Source organism: Lagopus leucura, unplaced genomic scaffold (genome assembly GCF_019238085.1).
Source record: "Lagopus leucura isolate 7727_CA_CO unplaced genomic scaffold, USGS_WTPT01 Super-Scaffold_100008, whole genome shotgun sequence".
NCBI classification, from domain to species: Eukaryota; Metazoa; Chordata; class Aves; order Galliformes; family Phasianidae; genus Lagopus; species Lagopus leucura.
Genome location: NW_024962265.1, coordinates 3,651,519 through 3,662,635, shown reverse-complemented (window position 1 = coordinate 3,662,635; position 11,117 = coordinate 3,651,519). Strand labels below are relative to the sequence as shown.

General features: G+C 40.4%; 1 protein-coding gene across 1 annotated transcript in view; it reads right to left on the bottom strand.

Annotated features, from left to right (window-relative positions):
- Positions 1-2,044: 2,044 nt before the first annotated feature.
- TAF3 (TATA-box binding protein associated factor 3) overlaps positions 2,045-11,117 on the bottom strand; it is a 112,063-nt gene continuing 102,990 nt past the window's right edge. Inside the window, exons 5-7 of the mRNA XM_042872499.1 lie at positions 7,061-7,316; positions 3,520-3,626; positions 2,045-2,770 (exon numbers count right to left, since the gene is read on the bottom strand). Coding sequence (XP_042728433.1) covers positions 2,656-2,770; positions 3,520-3,626; positions 7,061-7,316 — 478 coding nt within the window. The 3' untranslated portion in view covers positions 2,045-2,655. The remainder of the gene's footprint in view (positions 2,771-3,519; positions 3,627-7,060; positions 7,317-11,117) is intronic.

The window sequence follows — 11,117 nt, the reverse complement described above, 5'->3', positions numbered from 1 at the left end:
ATGCAGACCAACAAGCAAAGCAACCCCTAGCTACCCTAAGTGCTATCCCCTCACTGAAGGAGGATGCTTAGGCCAAAATCTAAATCACAACTGGACTCATAGAAACAAAAAAAAAATGAACAAACAAACAAAACAGCCCTAATTCTGTCAGAGCTTATTAAAAGCACAGGAAATATAAGCCATGAGATTATAGAAGCAAATGCATAGATTTTAGTCTTTTTTTAAATTATTTTTCTGAGGAAAGAAGATCCATACCCACCCCGTGCTCAGAGGACAACCATTTTTGGAAGCCAATGGCTCTTTTATGCTCCCAATTCCTGGTCTACACCAGCGTTAAGTGAAAGGGGAGTCAGGCTCTTCACGGCTGCTGACCGAGGTTGCTCCGAAGCGATGACCCGGAGGTGAAAGGCCCCTTCTCCTGTTACTAATCCCGTGAGCCACACAAGCCTCCTGAAAATGATTCTTCGGTTTTATTACCACCGAGGTCATTTATGGAATTATAAAACCCTGGGTAGGAAACCAAGCTGGCAGGCGGCAGCAGTGCATGGTCACAGAGATCTCTGTCCCACGGTAGAAATGGTAAAAGTTCTGCCCTTCTTCCACGCACCTTGAATAATTCAGTTGGTTAAATGTGAGAAGTTGTGATTAACTGAGCGGAGGAGGAAACAGATAAACAACTTACCAAAAGCTAGTTCTTTATTATTGCAACCAGAAATGACCAAAGACTGCATATTTTGTAGGTCTGCGTATTACACGTGGAGTAAAACAAGAATCAGGTTTGAAACATTCAACAATTCAAAATAAAAAACAGCAAACCCAGGAACTTTCTTGACTAACACACGGACTGGTAATTACCAGGGACAGAATATAAATGAAGTGGCATTGAACAAAGAAGGTAACAGTGCACTTTTAATAAACCAATTTCATCCACATCTCCACCAATTTGCAATTTAACAGTTCTATCAGCAAAGCCTCATTTCCCTAACTAGACCGGTATGTTTAAAAACATGACTAATTCATTCTCATTAATATCAATTTGGATGCATTTAAAAAATAACCCTTAATATCTGTGCAACAGGTTAAAGGGCCGTATGCTCAAACCTCAGACGTTTCTCACTGTACAGCCTGAAGTATAAATATCCCCAAATGAACCAATGAAGTCTAAATGCTCCCTATGGCATCAGAAACAACAGAATTTATTCTTATATTTTGTTTAGCTCTGAGACCCACTGTTCCACAATATCTAATACTGTTGTTTTTGTTTTTTTTTCCTCTCTGTGATTTTTGCCCTCATTTAAAATACAGCTCATATTCATTCTGCTGGTCTTTCCAAGGGGACGCACAAAGCAGAGCAATGTGTCTCTTGGTCTTACTGGCAGCTGGCACGTCCTTCACCCCAACACAAGCCTGGCCATTTTGGCAAACTCAATACCACTTGTTAAAGGAAAAAAAAAATAAAAAAAAAGCTGAGCTCCAGCTACAGATTAACACACTGGAGCTACCATTAAAAGTGCAGAGCCCCTGGCCTAAGCCCTCAATTCAGAAGGCATTTAAGCACATGTATAACTAAGTGTGGGAACAGTCTCCTTGAAGGCAATAGGATTACTCACTTCTTAAGAAGTTACCACATGTTTAAGTATCTGAATCAAGGCCTAATTATGGTGCTGGTTGACTTCTCGTGCGCGCACCACTGGGGCAGATCTCGCCAATCCCTTAAAGCCACAAGGACAAGCGTGTGTCACGCAGGCTTTTAATAGCTGCTAGGTTTGTCTTCTGAGGCAAACAAAAATAAAAGTCCTCATGCCCTAAAAAATAAAAAGGTACTTTATAAATATCAGGTATTTACACGTGTGAAACTCTTTTAATGGGAGGTGGTTTTACGCACCTGTGAAATGTACAAGCAATGAAACGGTACACTGACGAAGACTAAAAAACAAAACCAAAGTATAAAATATATTACAGGTCCACCAAAATAAATTCACACAGAAGAAAAAAATCGACACAATAGAAACTTTCCTTTTTAAAAAATAGAAGATATATCACAAAAGCTTGAACATGTTTATTTTATGTTAGTACTAAAAATCAAGGGAAAAAGCTTCTTATATTCTTGTCACAAAAATATTTACCAGCCACTTTTTATTTCCACGTTATGATTATCTGGCTCAGCAGGAGTAGAGGCTGAACTTCACCCAGACTAAAGAAATCATTCCAGAAAGGTCTTCTAGGTTTACAATTACTGCAATTTACATTTTCGTCTCCTCTCAGCACCTTACCGCAAAGGTTTCAGAGGAATAAAAAACAAATCAAGAATAGGACAGCTATCTGTATTTACAACATTCATCTTTGTTGCTGCCGAGCCACAGGAGCGGCACCATTAACTACTGAAGTCCTCACACAGCTCTGTGCAAAAAACAGCCCTCCGTAGGTGAAAGACAGCATCAGAATGTACCCAAATCCACCCCCCTGGGCTCGCACAGCCTGAGAAACGCAACAGCCCCCGAACGGACAATCGATCCTTGCCCCCAGTTCACTCCAGAGTCAAACCCATAACACCCGATGACGGAGGGTGAGACGCGAGCACACCGCATCCCTCTGTGACGGAGTCAGGGCAGAAGCGCTGAAGCGACCGCACGACTTCAATCCACGGCCAAGTCTTCAGTGTGCTCTGTGCTTCCTTTTCTTGTGTTTTTTATCCTTCTTCTTGTTGGCACACTTGGAGCAGAACCATTGCATCTCTTCTGGGGGTGCAGCCGTAATTCCGACGCAAGGCCTGTGGAGGATAGGAGAACACCACGCCGTCTTAATGTTACTGCTATTTCTTACCCAAATGAACTAAACTCTTCAGTGAGAGATGGGATCTGGCCTTCTACACATCCCCCCAATTCCTCTAGCAATTATCATTATACTGATGACTATTATGATCTAGAAGAAATGCAAAAAAAACTTGCTTTGAAACAAAAAAAAATGTATTGAAGGGACCCTCCAATAAGAAATCACTTGTTTGCTAAAAGAAATCACATAGTATGCTAAATTTAAAATAATTTCAAATGCTTATTTAATACATCTGAAAAAAAAATAACAACCTTATGATTTTACGTAGCTGTTAAAAAAATGCCTAAAAAGTGATTAATTCCCTCGAGCCATTTATACGAGCTGACATTTATATTACTGTTCATACAATGCTCCACAACTTGAAATGTCTATCTGTATACACCATGCTCACAATCCTGCACTTCTCACAAAATTACCAGAATCAGCAATATTTCCTGGTCGTTTCGAAAACAACCGTTATCACCAATTCCCATTAATTAAAGTAACGCTCCTTCACAGTTTAAAATCTGCTTCTTCAGATTCCAGAGAAACAGAGATAAAAGTATCTTCCAGATGATTAAATTGGACACAGCAAAGCCATTCAAATACGCCCAGCCTCATGAACAACAACAACAACAAAAAAGGTTTTAATAATGTAGCCACAATCTGCAAAGGAACGGCAGAACAGGACGGATGAGAACAACTTACCAGTGATACCAATCATCGCAGTCATCACAACCTATCATTGGACTGCCATCATCTGGCTTGTTACAGCCAGGACAGAACCAGATCTGGTTACCCCATTCATCTCGAATCTGATGCAAAGAAAAGGAAAGTTAGCTGGTTTTAAGGGCTAAGCAGGCAGCAAAATCAATCTTCAATGAAAAAAAAAAAAAAAGAAATAAGGCAGTTTGTTGTTTATCCAAGAAATGCTCACTGCCCTTACTTATGAATTCTCTTGTTGTATGTGTTCAGAATTACGGTTTAATTGATTTTTCCTATCCTGCATTTTTCTGCATTGTCTGTAAACCAGCAAAGCCAGTTATACCACCCGACCTATGCACAGTCATTCACATATAGCAGACGGGGCTTAGTGACACAATTCCTTCTCTGTCTATACTACCACGACCAGAAGACTTTTAAAATTCTACCCTGTTAATGGCAAGAATGGGCTACAGCAGGCTCTTGTGTGAGATAACAGTCTTATATGCATGTAACATATACAGTGCCATGTGTATATATTGCCTTATTACTTATTAGCCAAAGTCTTCAACTCAACTAGCTGATAAGATCAGGATATAAAAAAAAGTTGTTACTGAGTAACTTTCCATTCCCCTTATGACATTTATGCCATGGTACCATTTACTAAAGGGTAAATGAAACAGGAGAGGCAGATCATTTACAGTATTGGACGGCTGCACACTGGATTTGTCATATTCAGAATTTTGTAAAAAAAAAGTTTACATTTATATCCTGCTAAAGCTGTATTCGTATTTTTAAATTTCAAATGCTCTAATACTTTTTTATTTTGTTTTGCATACATGAAAAACGTCATGAAGTTCATTCAAAGGAGTGTAAAATAACAATATGAAGCACAAAATGTCTGTGGCATTACCCTGATTTCATCATTTCTTTATGGAGATTTGCACATTATAGCCGAATCTCAAAAATATGAACCATTTTGTTCTCAGCTTTTGTGCATTAGTGCAGTTACACATATCTAAGACAATAACTTTTTGCTATCTGCAGAGCTTACAAACGTGGTATTAGAAAGCAGTAGATAAAAAATCCCCAAATGCTCTTAGGGAAAAAAAAAAAAAAGCCAATACATGGTGGTCTGTACATCTTACACCACTGCCAGAAAAATCAATAGGAATATACCAAAGCTGCAACCAACACATCACTCTTGACTGACTCTTCTTAAAGCCCTGATTTTTTTTTGTGATCTAAAACTAGAAAATACAAAGCCCAGGAATATTAAGCAGGGAACAATCCCTTTCTAACCCCAGTGTGCAGCAGGCAATGCCATATGACAAACTGAATTTTAAAGCTCATTGCATTGATCATTCCTATCTACACATCTGCTCTCCATTTGTGGATGCTGATGCTGGGCAGGTGCCCCACCTTGGTGCCGCCAGTGTTAGACAATGCTGCCTATGTTGCTCCACCAGAATATGGACTTTTTCACTTTTCCAAACTTAATTTTCCAGGGGGATGTTTTTCTGCACAATGCCAGCTTTCAGATGATCACGGGTTGGAGAGGGACAGGGTGGTCTACATCCACTGCAACCTATCTGGATTTGCTAAACAAGAACTTGGGCTGCTGAATGAGGATGTCGAAATATTGCCTAACTTCTTTTTCCTTAATGGGTTGTGGAAGAAGGGACAGTATGTGACTGCTGAATGCTATTTTAGTACAAACCATTTAGAGTTAATGATCAGAACACATTTGCTGAGATACTATCCTGCAGGGAAATCCCACATCATATATTTTAACTATAACATCGTCCTTCTGTCCTTCCCTGCGGAAGGGAGTTGTGCACCTCTGTCACACTGGCTCCAATCCTATCTCTAGAAAAGCTTTCCCATGTGACCTTGGGAAAACTGTTTCATCATTCTGAGTCCTGATTTCCCTCCATAGAAGAAGCTATTAAAATTATTAATTATTCCTTTTTTTCCCCAACCTCTCTTTCAGTTTCTTTACTTAGAAACTTCTCACATCAGGAATCTCTCTGCCTGCAAAGGTACTTGGATCTTAACACAGTAAAGCCCTGGTTTCAACTGTAAAAGAAAAAACAAATAACCCAGAGTCTACTGAATAGAATCCTCCAATTTCTCCCCAAGGCAGTAAGAGCGTTACCACTGAAACACTGGCCTTAGGAAAAGTAACAAGTTTTCCTTCCTTAAACACCCATCACCTCTCAATTATTTGCCTCCAATGCTTACTAGGGAAAATTGGATGTAGTACAGTATTTTGAAAATGTTTCTCTCCTAGAGAGAATTGCAAAGCTTCTGGACACTACTGTAATAAGTAAGGATGGCATCACACTTATGCTGTGATAAAGGAGGTGAGGATGCATATCTTCATCCCAAAGATATGCACAGCCTATGTGAGGTAGTCGAATACTGTAACCAACTCTGGAGTGAAATGTAGCAGCTGTTTAAATAGAGACCAGTAACATGATACAGCAGTTTAAGTCAAGCAGGGAAGAGCACCTTCTCCATTGGAAACAGCAGGGTAGATTTACACTAGGAATCATTATAAAAACAGGAAGGAGGAAAAAAAAAAAAAAAAGGAAAAAATCATGCAGACTTTGCAAGCGAAGTACAGAAAGCTCTGTAATAAAAGCAAGTTTCAGGAGTTTCAAATGGTGAGAGTTTTAAACTGGTACCCGCTATAGATAAGCAAGGTGTCACCAACCAAGCTGGAACTCAGCCAGGGCAGGGAGGATTACAACACTGCTGCTATTGTTGGCGGTATCTGCTGCTCTTCGGTGATTAGAAATGGTAGGACTACCACCTTACACTGCATCTAGAGTAAAAATTTTCCATAGCAGAACAGTCCCAGCACTACCCAGAGGTGTGTCTGTGCTTGTTTAGAGAATGTAGCCCCTTCATCCTGTTGGAAGGGAGACTTGGATGGGGCCCTAGGCAGTCTGACCTAGTGGGTGGTAACTTCATCCATGGTAGGGGGGTTGGAACGGAATGGGCTTTAAGGCCCCTTCCAACCTAAGCCATTCTATGTGGAGTAATTAAGAAGCTTTAATGGTGCCAAAGAGAAATCAAGTTCAGAGCAAATTCTACAAATTCAGATGCACAAACGTGCAGTTTCTGTATGTTGGAGAAAGCAGGATAGAGAACAGTGCACTCTGCACACTACAAATGAGGGCTAAGTCAGATTCTTCTGCCTGACAGCAAAATCTATGGTGAGTTTGACATTTGAGGTTTCAATTTAGGGCTACGAAAGTATCTATAAAAAAACGTCATCTCCAAAAATATATGCTCCAGGTGAAAATTCCAAGTGGGATACAGCTGGGCTTGTTGGAATTAATTTAAATGTTGAGCTGGGAAGACAGAAAAAAATTAGCCCAATAGTGTTTTAACTATTAACCCTTCCAAGCAAGTGCCAGAGCAGAGAGTAACATCACAAGTCTAATGCCATCAGTTTGAAGTGATGAGTCACCATGAAGCTCAGCAGTTCAGGAGATGAATGTCACTGGGACAACACATCACAGCACATGCCACCTACCACGTAAGTACTGACGGTCTCAGTCACCACGCTCCTAACAGGTGCTTTGGAGCCTCCAGCTGCAGAGACGGCTGGGGATGCTGGTGGAAGTAGGGCAGGTGAGACTGTAGGCTGTGGAGGAGCAGGAGCTGGAGCTGGAGGAGGGGTGACGTGCACAGGAGCTGGTACAGGCGATGGCACAGGGGGAGGTGTTTTGGGCCGGCTCACAGGAGTAGCAGGTTTGGCCTCTGGGGCTGGCACCACTTTGCTGATGACTCTGTAGGACCAAAAATGGGGATCGTTAAGAGTTGATGGGAAGAAGGCAATGGTTGATCGCTGGGGAGATATAAAGAAAATATAGTACAGCTAATTCACATCACCTTTAAGTCAGCAAAGAGGCTGTTTCAACCAAACACAAGGACCGCTCTTATTGCCACATCCATCCACAGATCCTGACTACAGGACAGGATGAAGTACAGAACTATTACAAAGTGAATGCCAGGACAGCCTGAACCACTCTGTAGCCTGCTGTCATATAAATATTCTCTGTGGCTTTACTAAACCTTGTTTCGTTAAGTTTTATTACATTAGCTCAATTTGTGGGAAATATTAGAAAGGAAAGTTAATCAGCTGTGAACAGCACTGATTTTAATCTTCAAACTGCGAGACGATATCATCCTCTTAAGATTCTACATTAGGGGTTCTGCAAATATTTGCTGGTTTGGTATTTCTTTCCTCAAATGTTTACGTAATCAGCAGCAGATCTAGTCAGGACAAATAAATGACGCACACTATACACTCTGCAGTTAAAATATTGCTACTTACTCGAGTAGCTGAAGTAGACAGGATGTAGCTCTAGTAAATACAAAGTATAGAATAATCTTGCTCAGGAAGGGGGATACAGGACCCAATATTTACTAACGAATGTTAGTATATAGTGTTATTGATGTGCATACATTTTAACAGACAAGGCTCTTACTATAAGACTCTAGACTAGAAACGCAGAGAGAAGCAAAAGGACATTTTAGAAAACAAAACAGAAAAACCCCAAACAAAACACTGGATAGGACTATTTGTTTTTACCACATTTTGGTAAATCATTTAACTTATTTACATTTGAATGGTAACTGTGGGAGTACAATTAATTTGTGTAGGGACTAGAGGAAGAAGGAAAATTAAAGAAAGAAAGGTTACACATTCCAGAGAGGAGGACATCTAAGAAAGAAAAGAAAAAAAAAAAAAGGAAGAGGAAAAGCATGATGAAAATCAAGTTGGAACTGCTCCTGAAAATCAGGGGAGTAAAACCAACTTCCACCATCAGTGGGAATTTTACAGGCAATTTCAGAAGTAGTGCCTCTCTCTTAGGATATTCAAAAGGCAGTATCGATAGGATCAGAGACATTCAAGTCAATAATCCGAGTCATCAACTGAGAAAAAGGTTGGAACTACTCAATATTTAAAGCTTGGCTGAGATAATATGTTTTCTCCCCAGATATGTTACTTCACTACTAAATCAGAATGATGGAAGGTTTTAGGAAAGAGAAAACAGAGCAATGGGTTTGGGATTCTTGATTAGTCTGACAACTCCGCCAACACACCAACATTCTGAGACTTCTTGTAAGTGACTGTTAGAAGAAAAACAAAATTAAGCAAGTTTAGAAACTTTGGCTCACTGGGGCTCCTTACAGAGTGGGCATTTCAGCTCTGATGCATAAAATCACTGAATAAATGAAGTTGGAAGGCATCCACACATATATCACTGAATACAACTTCTGACTCCGCACAGGACCATCCAACATTTAAACCCTGTGTCTGAGAGCATTGTCCAAACGCTCCTTGAACTCTGGCAGATCGGTGCTGCGACCGCTGCCCAGGGCAGCCTGTTCCATCCCCACCTCCCTCTGGTGCAGAACCTTTCTCTAACCGCCCTCTGAGCTGCCAGGGCACACTGCTGACTCATACCCCAGTTCTTTGGTGCCTTCTGTTGTTCACTGCTCCCAAAGTTGAGCATCTAAGACCTTGAGGGTGGGCAATGCTCCCATGGCTTGCAAAGTCCATTTGTGACTTGCGAACCACCTCTTTAAAAAAAAAAAAAATCTTGGCATTAATAAAGGAGGGGAGAGATGACGAGCAAAATATTTGGCCTAGTCGAAGCCATTTGTATAGATTCAAACATTATTATTCCTTCTTCCGCCCCCATTTCTACCCTGCTCCAAGTAAACAAAGTCCTGCTATGAGTTCTTTGGGGAGTCAACCCTTCCCTAGTCTGGACTAGGAAATATATTAGCTAAAAGAATTTTAAACACAACTTTACACACAATGTAAACAGTTTAAGAGAAGAATTAGCTAATACAATTTGAATAAGAGTGACCATGCCCAGCTTAAGTATTAAATTAAATTATAGAGTTTCCCGGTCAGATAAAGCCAGGTTCTCCTCCTGAACAGGGTCTTCGAAAGCCACTCTGATAATGGCTGCAGAAACTGTAGGGAACATCACAAATGAAATCTTCAAAAACTACAAATATTCATTAGAGGGTGACACATACTCATTGATTGTCTGGCTTGCTTGAAGCGTGCAATTAAGACATGTTCAGTATATAGGGCAGCTTGTTTATCTTGATTTTTAGAACTCAGTTATCAAAACGGGAGATCGGCATTTTGGAGCACGCTTGGCCCTACCACTCCCTTGGGCTAATAAAGTTCTGAGACTTAAGACTCCAGAGTGGAGAAATGAATGGCTTTGTGCTACACCATTAGAGGTGATGGGGTAATCGCAGAGAGGGTGGTTGGGCCTGTCCTCCTTCCTGAAAAAGGGGCTTGCACACACAGCAACAGAGAGGTGGGAAGAAATCAAAGGGAAATAGCAGTCCCACGACTAATAATTAATGTTACTTCAGACTCAGAGAGAAACCTGATATCAAAACAGTATGTAAATGATGGCAAGATTTATGAGATCTATTTTACAGACAAGAGCAGTGAGGCACAGAGCACGCTGCAGGTAGGCGGCACTCACTACAGAAAAGCTTCAGTGCTACTGCTACTGAGGTCCATGCTGGGATTTAAACTGCACATCTGGACATCACCATACCTATATTGTTACATTCCTTCCAAATGTGCTTCCAAAATCAAAGCTTTTGTGTTACAAGTCTGTAAGTACAATATTAAGTAAGATGAAAATATCCCTCCTCATCGTTCAAGGTCCAAAAACTCTAAAATCAAGGCTGGATTCATAATTTTTCATGGTAATCAAACACAAATGAACACCAATCACCATCTACACACTTGGAGTCCCAAGACCAGAATTACACTTCTCCGCATGCTGCTTGCCTGGCAATGTATCACACATGCATATTCTGCACTGAAAGATAAAAATCAAAGCTGTTTTTGAATCAAAATAGCTCCCCTAGAATGAAGAGGTGTGAGAAAACCCTTGGCATAGATGTGGTAACAAGAGCCTTCATAAATCATAACTAAAGGCTACCACTCCCTTAAAAAAAAAGGAAAAAAAAAAAGAATTAATGTAAATACTGTGTGTCTGGTTGTGTCCAACCCAAATTCTCATTGGATTTCTCCTTAAATGCTAACAGGACTGTATTTCTTACAGAACCTCAGTGTATTTATAATTGAACACATGTGTTGATAACAAGTTTAAAGTAAACCTCTTAAAAACGGCAGAGTTAATGAAATCCCATTTTTGTCATTACTCCAGGGCAATCACTCTGTTCACATAAGACAGATCCAAACCCAAATGGTACGAAAACTGTGTTGGCTCACGAGATCTCTACTGAGATCTTTAGTGTCATGATCTTTAGTCAGCTTATAATCGCTTCTAACTGGCATGAGCTGTAACATGCTACATCTGGAGCAAAATGAGGCTCCAAGGTGTGAAATAGTTTCCTATCTTTGGAAGTAATTTATTTGATTTCATTTTGACCCTTACGGCTGAAAGCCCCATTGACTCCTTCACATAAACAGAGGGAAAAGACATGTGCATCGAAAGGAAATGGCTTTTCAAAAATAGGATATGAGCCACAGAGCTGAATGATTGCTATGGGTGATTGGCTCCAAAAAATATGCT